General features: G+C 23.3%; 2 protein-coding genes across 4 annotated transcripts; one reads left to right on the top strand and one right to left on the bottom strand.

Moving 5' to 3' along the window:
- The first annotated feature begins 130 nt into the window (after positions 1 to 130).
- LOC129613617 (apolipoprotein D-like) lies at positions 131 to 4,449 on the top strand. The gene is made up of 6 exons (XM_055527752.1): positions 131 to 276; positions 366 to 483; positions 2,833 to 2,963; positions 3,056 to 3,144; positions 3,207 to 3,305; positions 4,173 to 4,449. The coding sequence occupies exons 1-6, from the start codon at positions 269 to 271 to the stop codon at positions 4,304 to 4,306; spliced, it is 579 nt and encodes a 192-aa protein (XP_055383727.1). The 5' UTR covers positions 131 to 268; the 3' UTR covers positions 4,307 to 4,449.
- Positions 4,450 to 8,369: 3,920 nt separating this feature from the next.
- On the bottom strand, positions 8,370 to 12,895 carry LOC129609799 (serine/threonine-protein kinase STK11). 3 transcript variants are annotated; one of them, XM_055521930.1, is made up of 7 exons: positions 12,643 to 12,895; positions 11,915 to 12,560; positions 11,524 to 11,846; positions 11,276 to 11,470; positions 11,053 to 11,213; positions 10,251 to 10,980; positions 8,370 to 8,815 (listed from the first exon to the last, which is right to left on the bottom strand). In XM_055521930.1, the coding sequence occupies exons 2-6, from the start codon at positions 12,542 to 12,544 to the stop codon at positions 10,709 to 10,711; spliced, it is 1,581 nt and encodes a 526-aa protein (XP_055377905.1). In that variant the 5' UTR covers positions 12,545 to 12,560; positions 12,643 to 12,895; the 3' UTR covers positions 8,370 to 8,815; positions 10,251 to 10,708. The 3 variants fall into 3 exon arrangements, with proteins under 3 accessions (XP_055377905.1, XP_055377898.1, XP_055377910.1); XM_055521923.1 differs by having other exon boundaries at positions 11,915 to 12,895; XM_055521935.1 differs by having other exon boundaries at positions 8,372 to 8,815; positions 10,780 to 10,980; positions 11,915 to 12,895.
- Positions 12,896 to 14,387: the final 1,492 nt, after the last annotated feature.

Here is a 14,387-nt window from a genome sequence, read left to right as displayed (position 1 = left end):
ATTTTGATTACATACTACATTTTACAAAAATACTTGAGTACATAAATGTAAGATATGAATTTATAATTATAAAGTTTTGATTTTTCTTTTTAATTGATACTTAAATATAATGCGTTCTCCAAAAACATTTCAGTATTCCTCTAACTTTCAAACTAATAAAACATTTTTATAAAAAAGAAATCGAATTTTAAAACATTAAATTGTAACGAATTAGAAAATCATAATTAAATCAAAAGTTTTATAAAAATATTAAAATAAAATTAAAATCATGAATAAGTAGGTGATTTTTTTATCAATAACGAATTTTACTTTTGTTTGAGAGAATTTTGTAAGATCATATTTTGTTTTTTATAAACCTATCATAGAATATTTTTGACTGCAGTGACATTTGTTTCAATTTTTGGAATTATAAACTGCCAAGTGCCCGCCCCAGGAAAATGTCCAACCGGAATTACTGTTGTATCTGAATTGGATGTCGAAAAGGTAAGTTACTATCTGTTAGCTTGGACAAATTACAAACGTATTATTAAATTTTGTAAATACATAGTTAAAAGCATAGTTTGGTTTTCTAAATATTTGATAAAACCTTATAAATTTGCAATAAAAATTTATGAATAAATTTAATTCTGACCATTTTTAGTTGGAACTAAGTCTTGATTTATGGAAAAACTAAAAACCTTATTTAAAACTTAAAAGATTTAAGTTTTAAATAATTTGACATCGTTTTTTTATTTTTGAATTTGCTAAAAAAAAGCCTATTTTCGAGAACTAATAAACTTTTTCAAACGTAGACTATTTAAGCTTATAAAATTCACGTTTCAAATGCTTAGATTATGTTTTGAGGACAAATTTGAATTCAATTGAATATTTCAGTGTTTTTCATTGAAAAATATAAAATTAAAAATACATTCATAAATATGAGCTTCTAATTATTTCTGTTATAAAATTAATATCGGAAACGGTATAATTTTATAACAGAAATTTCCTAATTTCTCATATCTTATCAATAAACATGTTGACACTTAAAGTTTAAAATAATAATGAATAAAAAGTTGGGTCAAACCAGTGGTTTGTATTGTAGCACTTTTCTCTTCAACAAGTGAAAATACTGCTTTTAAAAACAATACTGCTTTTTAGTGAAAATACTGCTTTTTAGTTTATTTATACCTACCACACTATTAATATTATTTTCATTCATATACGAAACTAGTTCTAGGATTGCATATATTTAGGATGAATGATTTGGGCAATCTTTGAAATAAAAATTACTTTAAAGAGGAGTTAACATAATGCTCGATTTTAAAGGTTAATTGTGTGAGTTAAGAAAAATAATTATATTTTTTAATGTCATGGATTTTAAATTTGAAAAAGCTTGCGGTTTCGGAAATATAAGGCAGTAAAAATACAAATTTTACAAATTTAAAGAGGCGATAACTTGAGAAGGTTTGAAGATGTTTGTTAGTGCCTAAGAGCTGCTAAAATTTCAGGCTCCCAAAACCTGGGGTGTAGAAAAAAACAACCTCAAAAATTTGGCAAAAAATGATTTTTGATAACGGTAAATTTTAACGGCCATTTTGTCCGCGATAGGAGAAGCAAGCTACTGAATTTCTGCGTTTGCAAAATTTGAAAAATGCTTATGTTTTCAATGCAACAAATAGTTAAAAAGGGCATTTTTAGGGTTTTGGGGGGGTATAACTTCTATAGGGGGGGAGATAGGTAAAAATTTTGTATAATATAAAATTAATAATAATTTCAGCTTTTTACTTGCAAGTGTGTAGAAGTTTTGCAAACATGTCCACGGACGGACGGACGGACAGAATGAAACTAATAAGAACTTTTTTTCAAAAAATTCTTGGAAAAGTGCTATAAAGTATCTTGTTTGAATGTTGTATCTAAAGTAAATAATTTTTAATTTTACAGCAATTTGTTTACTTTTTTCGATTTTTTTTTAAGTATTTTATCTGTATTACAAGAACAATGCGATTGTTAAATTTCAAAAGTACCTATGCAATATGAGCATACATACACACGTATATTATAAGTATACTTTTCCAATAAATTATAAAATAAATAAATCATTCAATAGTAAGAAATATGACTGTAAAGTTTTTATAAATTATTGCACTAATTAAGTACATATTTTTATTGTAATATTGAAATTGCAATTTTGTATTTAAATACTTTGATATATGTAAAGTAATTAAATTTTCTTTTCACTTCACATTCTTCATAAAATTTTTTCCATTTTTTAATAATTACGAGTATTACGAGTATTGAGTGCTCTACATTCTGTTTTTAAAATAAAATATTTAAAATAGGAGTATAGGAGTAAAAGTAATTAATAAGTAAAAATTTAATAGAATCTTTTTGAGTATTCTTAAAAGAATGACTTGCTGTATATTTCACTATGATTACGTAGTTCTATTGCCTATACTGTGCTTACTCTATGCTCTCGTTTGCTTAGATAATCAATGACGTAAGTATTTAACATTGGGTAGTTAATGACGGAAATAAGTGATAGAACAGTGGACGGTATAATAAAGCTGGAGGAAATAAAACCAAATTATTTTTATACAAAATATTATTTGAAATTTAACGAAATTGAAAGTTCACGAAATGCTTAATATAATGCAATAAAATTAAATATTTTTCGTTTTTGAATCAAGACAACAGATAAGTTGAAACAATGGAGAACAAAAGCACCTATACATATTTCTACTTTATAGTTTTGATTCTTTGATTCAGAATTTCTGATTTATTTTCAATATCGTATATAAAATATTTTTCACTATTCGAAATTAATACTCTTTTATTACTTCTTTACATTATTAGTATCTTGGTACATGGTACGAACATTCAAAATATCCAGCAATTTTCGAAGTTGGTGGAAAATGTATGCAAGCTGTTTATGGTAAATTCGAAAATGGCACCGTTTCAGTTGTTAATTCACAAATAAATATACTGTAAGTATGAAAAAAAAATTTTAAATTAAAAATGAATTTGTAAAAACAAAAAGATTTTAATCCTTTATTATTTATTTATTTAATGAAATTAGTACCGGAGCCAAATCAAGCATTGAAGGACATGCTGCACTAACAGAAGAACCAGGAAAACTTATTGTTAATTTTCCAAGTGTTGGAAAAAGTAAGCTCTATTAAGTTTAGTTCTCATTTTAATATCATTTTTTAATTATTCTTCTTTGAAAGTTGGGGTAAAATCAAATTATTGGGTATTATCAACTGATTATACAACTTATTCGGTCGTTTATTCCTGTAGTAATCTATTAAATGAGAAAATGCATGGAAGTAAGTATCTTTTCTTTTTTAGTTTTAAGTCATAAAACATAATTTTAGATCTAACCAATTTAACCAATCTAATATTTAATTTAATTAATATTGTGTAGTATATTAAAGTTCTTAAATGGGGTAATTTATTAATAATCTGATATTGTTGTAAAATGTCTTTATTATTTGTAGAGTACTTGTACGTTATTGCAAACACGGCTAGGGTTTTGGTTATAGTTGTCATTATTAAAGATTTTTCATATTGTTATTATTAATTAATTTATACGCACAAACTGTTCCACATTTTTTGAACATAAAAGTTTCAAGATTTTAAATTTAAAGTATGTACATATTTATTATATGGGATGTGGTATCCTTACTACACAAAAATTTTCTTATGTATGAGTTGTATGAGTTTCAGGTACAGCCTAAGAGACAAAATTTTTAAGATAAAAAAATTTAATCTTTTTCAATTTTTTTTGTAAATATTTCAAAAATTTAAAATGTTGACATTTTATAAACTTTCCTTAAACTAAAATGAATTTTCTATTCTAGTCTCGCATTAATGTAAATTTTTCTGACTAAAATTTTAATCATAAATTTTTAAACATGTAATTACTTACACGGTATTGTATAATAATAATAATGAAAAAAAATTATTTAATTTCTATAATCAAAATTATATTATTATTATTCAAAATTGTAATGCTTAATTTTGTTTCTGTCTATGCGTCTATAAAAAAAAAACTGAATTAATTAGATTTATTATTAATTGAAATTCAATTCAACTATAATAATCGGTAGTCGTATATGGAAAGCTCTATATTTGTATGATATTACAATTAAGGAACTAATATTAATTAATAATATTTATTAAATTTATTCTAGCTATCGTGTGGATATTAACACGTGAGAGAACACCATCACAAGAAGTCATCGATAAAGCTTACAAAGTTTTAGATGATAATCAAATCAGTAAATTATTGTTATTGAAAACTCAACAAGATAATTGTGATGCATAAATGTGTACAAAAAAAAAATGGATGTATGTATACTTCCTTTTGGAGTTGAAGTTAAAAACAATAATTATGTTTAATTGAGAATGTAATTTTTTAATTATTGTTAAATATATTTACATAACGTACCTAATATAGCGAAAAACGAATTTTTATTTTTATCTTATTTATTCACCAAATAGTTACATTCCACTATTCAATTTTCATGATTATGAGCAGAGTATCCAAATTTTTGGAAATGCATGCGTACTTATTATTCTCATATAGGTTAGGTCAAGTTAGGTTGCCGCGGCTCCCTGAAGGGTACACATAGGCCAACTAGGTCCGTTGTAGTACCGCCGGATCTCTTATGCATACCATAGAAGAAAATGTGCATAAACCAGTTCGGCACTTATTATCGTTTAATGTAATTACAAATAAATATGAACTATAATAAAACTGACTCTAAGTATAAATGTTATTGTTGAAAATACAAAGATTTGTTGCACATAAAAAAAAAATCAGAAGCGATATTGTTCATTAATAAAAAAAAACGTAAAAATTCCTTTGCATTAAATTATTAAAAAAATAACGTTAACGAAAACAGTTTAAGAAACAATAGAAGGTATTTGTGCACTATTTTTCATAAATATAACATTCAGAAGAGAAATTATTTTAATAAGAATCTATTCAATTAAATTATTACAAATTTATGAAACTAATTTTAAATTAAAATATATCAAATAAAAGTGGTTCAAATTTGAAATGATGGTAAAAATCAGAATCATCACGTCAGTAATATTTTTCAAATTGATGTTTTTTTACCATGTCAGTGACGCGATTAACAGAATGTAGGTGATTATTTATTATAATGAATACTAATTATTAGCAATAAACAAATTGGTACATTGGGGGCTTACTATGCAATTCGATTTCGCGAAATGATTTTGTATTCAGAAAAATTGTACGGTTGCACCAATAAATTTGTATTGTAATTTCTTCTCATTTCTGGAAATACAGAAATTGTTTTACGAAAATCGAATTACATAGTAAACCCCTAGATAAATGCTTTTTTGGCATAAAATTTATGTAGTCATTTGAAAAACTTTAATTATTTCGACACCTAAAGATATATTTTTGCAAAACATATATAGTAAGATCTTTGAGAAAACTGCTTTCATCAAATTCTTTTAAATGGAATATGTTTTGTAAATTTATGGTTTCTTATATTTAAGAGATGAAACTAGTGCAATTAGTTCTTACAAAGAATTTTTATTTGAAATAATAATAAACTCTTTATTTTTTATTTTTGATTAACAAGTTCTTTTTATTTTAAATATTTTCATATATTAATTATTTTTTTTTAATTTTTCAGCAAATTTATCTTTTTTATTGTACAATAATTCGATTTTGCTACAATTAATACCTAAGAATTAAATGGGATATAAATATATACATATCTATATGTATGTATATATATACATACATACTTATGGCATATATATATATATGTATATACATATATATGAACATATTTACAAATTTGTAAAACCATATTATGCACAATATACATATACATATAAACACATTAAAAAAATTAACAAAATAAAAAAAAAAACAAAAATTGAAAATTAATGCTATTTTTTAAAGAAATTTCTACTTAAAATACAACATTTAAATTATAAAACATAATGTTAATTTTTTATTTTTTTTTTTTTATTTTTGTTAATAACATTATAATCAGGTAATTGTTTCTTCTTTAAACTAATTTTAAATACTTAAAATATTTTGTGGTGCAATTCAAAATATTTCTCTCGATGAAGACAATATTAAAATTACCGAAATGCAACCACAATATTCAAATTTATTTAGAAGTTTTCAAATCAGATTAATGAGGGCGTATTAAATTAATGTTCATATTATGTTTTATATTTTGTTACATTTTTGAAGAATATTGCACATTTATACTTTTTTAATATACAAATCTATAAAATTATGAAGATAATCCGGTGGTTATAAACGGTGGCCAAAAAAAAAAAAAAATTAATAACATTTCCAATGTTGATCCATATTATCTTTCCTTTTGTTATCATCCATAATCAAAATGTATAGTCGCCTTCTTATTATGACAAAAATTATTTTGTACTCTAGATTTCAAAATTTTTGCGGTATATACTATAATAATTATGCAATTTAGTAATTACATTTAAAAAACTAAATTGTATTTTAATACCGCCTTGCTTTTAATTTTGAAGTCAGTATACGTATTTATTCCATTCTGATAACAATATTAGTATAATAATTGTAATAAATTTTATTTTAAAAATATTAATCTGATTTGATGACTTTAAAAAAACTCTTTTTATTTATAACACACCACTTTATAGCAAAGTTTTCGTTTATTTTCTTTTTTCTTATTTTTTTTTTTAATTTTATTCATAATTTCTCACATTTATTTTTTATATAATTTTACTAAATGGTTGTACATATTTTTTTTTGTCACCAAAAAAAATTAAATAAAAATAACTACAATTGTTTTCTTTTTTTAATAGTAAAAAGTTTCTACTTTTTTTTATTGAATTTAATAAATGGCTTGTAGAAGTGTGCTATTTTTAATTTACAAACTAAAAGTTAAATGAAATATATGTATATATATATATATATATGTAAAAATTTTAATCCAATATTATTCTAAACTACAAAATTAAAAAAAATAATTTTATAGACACAAAAAAAAATTTTAAATTTAATATTGTTAATTTCCTTTTTATTTTGAAAAGTGAAAAAAAAAAACCTATTATATTATAAAAAAGATTAAATTTAGTTGTATAAAATCTTTAGTTTTTTTTCTTAATTTTTAAAACTGAGCAATAAATGCACAACACTTGGATCAATAAATTTAAACAAAACAAATTTTATTTCCTTTAAATTGAACTATATAATTGTAATTATGATTTATTAGAGAAATATCAATATTTTTAAATTTTATTTAAAATAATTTTTTTTTTTGGCAAGACTTTGTTTTAATTGTATGACTCAAAGAGGAAATGTTTTAAGAATTGATAAAAATTCTAAAAAATTGATTTAAAGATCTATATCAAATTCCAATGGATAACGAATTTAACTAATTAATCATTGATTACTGAATTCAAATTAAATTTCTTGGATGAGATTTAAAAATGCTATCAATTAGTTATGGAATTCAACAAAGTATTTTGAATAGAAAAAATTTCTGGAAAAAAAAGTAAACTTTTAAGTAAATTTTATTTATTTACAAAAATTCAATATGAAATTATTGAATGGTTATTTTGAAAAGTTACTCAAGTGCATTTACAATTTTAAAACTCTTTTATTTCCAAGGCATTAATAGTGGAATTGAATTAATAATGAATCCAAGGCAATACGAGTAGTTGGAATTGACACTTGTGTTATTGGATAGGAAAATAAATATTCTATAAAACAAATAACTAAATAATTAGTTATTTAATTTATACAAAACAATATAAATCAAATTTTTGGTTACTTTAAACCCAAATAGGGCAATATTTGATTTTTATTTTAAATATACTTAGTTCACTTTCAAAATAAACCATCCTTATAATATAACACAACAGTTCTATAGGTATGTACATATTTAAAAAAACTAACAAAATATAAAAATGAAAGCCAAAAAATATAAAAATTTCCTTAGTTTGAACTCAAAATTAATTTAATATAAAATTTCCCAAAGTCTGAAAGAAAGAGAGTATTGAAAAATATCACTGTTGAAATTATACAAATTTATAAACTTAAATTTATAAAATATAAATTTAAGTTTAATTTATAAAATTATTTATAAATTAAAAAAAAAAATAATTTATAAAATTATTTAATTTAGTTATGGAGAATGTGCACAATATCAGCCGTAAAGCTACTATTTTTTTAAAAATATATTATTTAATATTTTCATCATAAGATATTTTATATTGTCGCAAATGGATTTCAAATAAAATATTAATAATGAAATTCTTTTATTTTAAATATATGTATTGATATTTCTAATATAAATTCTATAATTTGTTTTAATAAATGAATTAACATACTTGTTTAGTACTAGTTATGCATTTATTTCATTGTAAATTATTTATTGTGGGTTGATCATTAACAAAAAAAAAAATTAAATGAAAACATTTTAATTTTTATTCTTATTTTAAATTTTTTCTATTCTGAACTGTTTTTATATATATTTTTATCTTTCTTTATTTCATCTACCTTGAACAAAATTTCCCAATGAAAATATGTGAATCTTCCTCTTAATTTATATTTTGTGTTTGTAATTTTCATGTTCCTATGTCAAAAACAAAATGTTCTCTTGTTTTTAATTAATTTCACTTGTGCCAATATTCGTAAGCATTATTGCATTTATAATTAATTATTTTTTATTTTTTTTTTTATTTTATATATGCACCTTAAATGTTTTTTTTTGCGTTTGCGTGTTTTTTTTTTATTGATTAATGCATTTCTGTCTAATGCTTTTTAAATGTTTTCGTTTTTGACCTATAAAGAGACAAAATATTTTATAAACAAAATAAAAAAATAAAAAAAAAAATAAATGTATAAAAAATGTGGCATTATTAAATTTTATGTCCTATACTGACAAAAAAAAAAAGACAAAAAAAAATTAAAATAAAACAAAAATTTGCGAAAATTTTACGGAATTAAATTAAACATTTGTAAAACAAAAAAAAAACAAATTAAATTTGGTAAACTGTTAAATTTTACTATGGAATATTCAACTTACTATAACTATAAAATTATTAATTTAAATCAAGCTTATTTAAATTGTGCTAGAATTCAGCAAGTTTTATTTTTTATTTAATGATATCACAAATCATAATTTCAATTTGTGTATTTTTAATTAAAAAATATTTCATTGATGTGAGATAAATATTTGCGTTTTATATTAAAAACGGAACTGAAAACAAGATAATTCTTTTTATTAAGATAATATGATAGAAACCGATTAATTAAGCCTTATTTTCAAAAGGTGCCTAGTGTAATTTTTTATATTTTCTTAATATAACTCTTAAGAATTTGTGTAAAAATTTAATGATAGAGTAAAATAGATGGCATATATTTTGATAATTATAATAATATATTAACTAATTATAAAAAAAGTATGATTTTTAATTGAAAATTTTATTAAAAATTAAATTTTTTTGTGTACTTCTATCATTTTTACATTATTTTGGTTGCGAAAAAGCTATCAATGCCATTTAACTTTAATTTCACATCATATTTTAAAGCTTAATTGTAATTCTATAATGAAGTATATAATAGTTGGATTTAATAAAAATTTTAAATTACTTAATTTTTATTTATAATTTTTTTTTCAATTTTAAAACTGCTTCAATTTTTTAAGCTTTTATTTAACTACCAAAACTTTTAATTTGATTAATTTTTAAGCGATTTTTTTTAATTTATTAGTGTGTATAATTTTTTTCTTTTCAAATTAGTACAGATTTTTTTTAAACTTTATATTACTTAATATAATAAAATACGACCAAGACAATTCCACTGTTTATTTCATATTCAATTTGTTAAGTTATCGGTGATATTGATAATATTTATCAAAATTAGAATTCATATTTTAAATTTTACGAATCTGAATTTTTAAACTATATAAACTTATATTTAATTTAATCCTCAGTCTTAAATTTTATGAAAATTTTATAATTTTTAGAAATTTAATTTGTTGTATTGTAAATAAAGTTTAATTTTAATAACAATAAAAATTTAAATTTTAAAGTTTGTAAACAGTGAATAGCCTTCGCTAATTTTTTAATTTCGTATATCAGATAAAATTATCTAATAAATTAATTATTCTAAAAAGGAAATTAATTATTTATTACTAGTACTAAATTGGTGTATTTGATGGTCTTAAAATAACAATATATTTGCGATATAATTCAATTAATTTATTCTTTATTACTTCTTTTAAGTCTGCCAGCAGACGTTGGTAAATTTTTATTTTTTTTTTTCGATTTAACTATATGTAATTTGTTTGAAGCTGAAGAAATTTTATTTTTTAAATTGAAGAAAAATTAGTACTACTTCAAGCAAAATATATTGAATGTTAATTTATTTTATTTTCTAAAAATAAAATATATAATTAATATAAAAGCAAATTTGACAAAATAAAAAGAAATAAGAATGAAAAGCATTGATAGAAAAGGAAGAAAAATGTTAATGAAAATATGAAATTAAAAAGAAACAGAAATTTTACATAATTAAATGGCAATTAATCGATTTCTTTAAATTGTTAAAAATAGAAAAATGATTATTGTTAACCGTAAATAAGTATAAAATAGAAAATTTATTAATAATTATATTAATATAGCTTTATGCATTCGTAAATTTAAGCTCATAATTTTATATTAGGAAATTTTTTCACGAAGTTCGGCAATGTGTTAACTTCCTAACCGGAATACAAGAAAGTGATTTTTTGGATCGTCTTTTACCAGATGATGATGTATTCTGTTTACTATTCTGTTTAATGTCTGAATTTGTATTATAATTTGGGTATTTCGATACTGATAATGTTGTATCGGGGCCTGCTTTAAAATTTGTTCTACTATGATGACCAGTAGCGTCATTTCCAGATGTGCTTTTATTTGCTTTGATTTCAGCAGCTGCAGCCGCAGCTTGTCGAGCTAGTTCTTCTACAAAAATTTACATTGTTTCAAAAAATATTTGTAAAAAAAAAGTTTTTAATATTTAAATCATATATTTACGATTAAGATCATGTTCTGTAAAATAAACCTCCTCTTCACGCTCTAAATCGTAATTATAAGCTTCTAGATAAGGCAGTACTGTCGAAGAACGTAATTCATCGTGTTTTAAGGGTGGGATAGAAACTGGAGGTCCTTTTTCTTCTGGTGCTGTTAAATACCATCTAATTATAAATTAAATGTTAAAATGCTAAATTATGTGATTAATTTTTTTTTTTATTCTTACGGTTGGTATCTAATTTTTTGTAAAGATAATCGATGATAGGGGTCAGCTTGCAACATTCCTAAAACAAGTTCGGCTAAGTTTTTGTCCAAATCAATATACCATCCAGGTACTTCCCACTGACTTTTTCCTATATTTTCAAGTAGTCTATAAATATTGTCACCTTCAAATGGATATAAGCCAGTTGTTATATTATATCTAAAAATAAATACTATGAAGTCAATTGTTTTGCATTCACTTCTGTTTGTTACAATGTTACTCCACTACTCCATATATCAACCTTATAGCCAGAAAATGACTCCAAGCCATTCGCAATTTCTGGTGGCTGAAAAGCTGGTGAACCTTGTCCTGTTGTGCAAGTATCATCAATGGCAAAAGTATCCAATTGCTCCGCTACTCCAAAATCCGAAATTTTTAATGTATGATCTAAGGTTAACAAAAGGTTTCCTGGTTTTATGTCCTTATGTATTACACCACGTCCGTGTAAATATTCGAGACCTTCTATTAATTGAACAAAATATTTGTGTGCTTGGAATAGAGGTAGTTTCTTTTGTGGTGCATAATCTAGCATTTCCTTTGAATGTAAAATTTTAGTTTATTTTATGTAATTATTCAAATGGATTTTTGTAATTTAAAACTTACTTGTAAGCCTCCAACACAATATTCCATAATTAAATACATCTTTTGCTTCTCTTCGTTATATAATACATCAATTAACTCAATAACATTTGTGTGCCTCAAATTTTTTAGTAGTTGTATTTCTCTTTGGACATTTTGTTCTCCATTTGGAATACGTCTCAGTTTACGTTTTGTTAATATTTTCACAGCCCTACGATTTAAAGTTTCAGAATCAAGCACTTCTTTTACCTTCCCATATGATCCTTCCCCTAAAATATCACCCATGACATATTTCCCAACCATTTTACAAACTTTTTTCTTTTTTTTATAAATTATCTCCGCACTATCCACGCGATTGAAAAACATATTGTTAGGATCAACTGTTAGCGGAAAGTCTAGTTGATCTATTTCTTCGTCATCTAACCATGTCACCTGATTTTGTGTTTCGTCATACTCATTACCACCTTGTGATATATCTAAGCATGCTTCAGAATTGTCCCGATAAAATAATGGATTACTTTCTATAAACATTTTTGTTCCCGAAGGAGATGGTTTTAAAACTGTTCTAACATTTTGTTGATGTTGCAAATGGTTTGGATATTCATTATGAATTTCGGTAGTTACGTTAATATCCATTGCTGCTGTCACGGTCATTTGAAATTTTGTAATACTATAGTAAACAAAAATTTTAATTTAGTTTTCCAATGATTATATTTATTTATATTCAATTAAAATTTGTTCAACTAGTTTGCCTTCAAAATTTGTTATAAAATCAGGAAGTTGAAAATTATTTATATCAGCCAATGAAGGCGCCACCCTTATAACAAAAAAAATACATATATTCAAAAATATTTAATTAAGAATAACTCCAATGATAATTTCCATAATTTTTTTTTTATTTTGAAATAAAAAATTTGATTTTAAAAAACATAAATCCTCAAACTAATTCTTTTTTTCATTTGTATTTATAAAATGTAAATATAATATTCTTTAATTTTCGCACTAAATCCCACTTTGATTGAAATGTCAACTAATCGTCAATTTTTGACAATCTAGTTATTTTTATTTAATTGGTACTGCCATTGCTTAAAAAACAAAAAAAAGATACCAGATGCTCTTAAGTTTTTAGATTAGTTCAAAATGAGGACTTGAACGTTGAAAACATACATTAATCACAATTAATTTTTTTTTTAATTGGTGTGAAAAGAAAACTTTCTTTTATTCGGAATAAAATACTTTTATTTTTCGCTAATATATTTCGTGCGCTACATACGCACTTTATCAAAGCTGATTTTCTTCTGAAAAGAAGAAAAGAAATCTGAAGGGTATTTCACTTTTTTACTCATTTTTAATTCACTTTCAAATCAGAATTCTCAATATTTTCTAATGGATATTTTACTTTTCCAATGAGATTGCACAATTTTTTAATTGGATTTTTGCGTTTTTTTTTCAATTTACCGACTGAACGTCTCACATTTTAGAAAAAAACATGATACGCAATACCAAATAATTATTCTCACTCGAAAATAACATTATACAAATACATGATAGTTACTCACTTTCTTCTCACCTTCCGAGTAAACTAGTGTTATAGACAATCAGACTTTTAATTGCTAAATAGGAACACATGCCTTTTATATGTACATGCGAAGGAGAAAAGAGAGTTGAATGATCCTTGATATTTCATTTACTTGACATAGAACATTAAGTTAAATGAATTATATATGTCTATTGTACACTAGACAGTAGTGTTCAAAAAGGTTCTTTTCAAACTTTCAAGTAGTAGTCAAAAAGGTTCTTTTCAAACTTTCAAGTAGTTTGAAAAGAACCTTTTTGATGCATTATGCGTACATAAACAAGTACGCTTTCAATACAAGCTCAAGTTCTATAAAAGGAAAAATGATAAACTTCTACATAAAAAGTGTATTAATGATCTATTATTGGTCGTTGTATTACAATAAGAATTATTTTCGATTTGATGTAAGCACAATCAATTGACGGCAGTTAAAATTTTTAAGACCAGTTTTTGGCAATAAAATTTTGTTATTGAATGCTTGCTTTAGTTAAATCAGTATAAGTAACAATATCAGTTTTTCACCATACTTCGATTTCCCTCACGCTCACGTAGTTTTGAAGTTTAAATAGAAGGCATTGCATAAAATTGACATCGACAAAATTAAAAGAGACGCGGAAAGTGACGCCGTGTTATTTAATTTTTTGACAAGTTGGTTTTATTTAAAGATATATTTTGACGTTGTCACAAAAAAACTGTATAATTTATTAGATCCATCTCTTGACGAGCCAAAAATTAAAAAAAAAAAAACTCAGTTAAATTTTAAATATTAATAAGAATTAAGCCTATTTTCAAAATAACTGGACAACAACTATCTGAATTATTTTTTGACAACTTCAAAGTAGCTATATGATAAATTGTTAAAAAATTCAATAATAATTCTTCGTCAGAAAGAAACACGCTCACGAACCACGAAAAGTTCTT

This window comes from Condylostylus longicornis, unplaced genomic scaffold, assembly GCF_029603195.1.
Source record: "Condylostylus longicornis isolate FDR11 unplaced genomic scaffold, ASM2960319v2 ptg000004l, whole genome shotgun sequence".
Lineage (NCBI taxonomy): Eukaryota > Metazoa > Arthropoda > Insecta > Diptera > Dolichopodidae > Condylostylus > Condylostylus longicornis.
This window is presented reverse-complemented; position numbering and strand designations above follow the sequence as displayed.

Bases quoted from the DNA above. Each gene is read 5' to 3' on its own strand.
- LOC129613617 (XM_055527752.1), top strand. The intron at 3,145-3,206 runs GTAAGCTCTATT...CTTCTTTGAAAG, and splicing joins TTTTCCAAGTGTTGGAAAAA to TTGGGGTAAAATCAAATTAT. The intron at 3,306-4,172 runs GTAAGTATCTTT...AATTTATTCTAG, and splicing joins AAATGAGAAAATGCATGGAA to CTATCGTGTGGATATTAACA.
- LOC129609799 (XM_055521923.1), bottom strand. From the start codon at position 12,544: ATGACCGTGACAGCAGCAATGGATATTAACGTAACTACCGAAATTCAT. The intron at 11,847-11,914 runs GTAAGTTTTAAA...TTACATTCAAAG, and splicing joins ATTGTGTTGGAGGCTTACAA to GAAATGCTAGATTATGCACC. The intron at 11,214-11,275 runs GTAAGAATAAAA...ATTTATAATTAG, and splicing joins CAAAAAATTAGATACCAACC to ATGGTATTTAACAGCACCAG.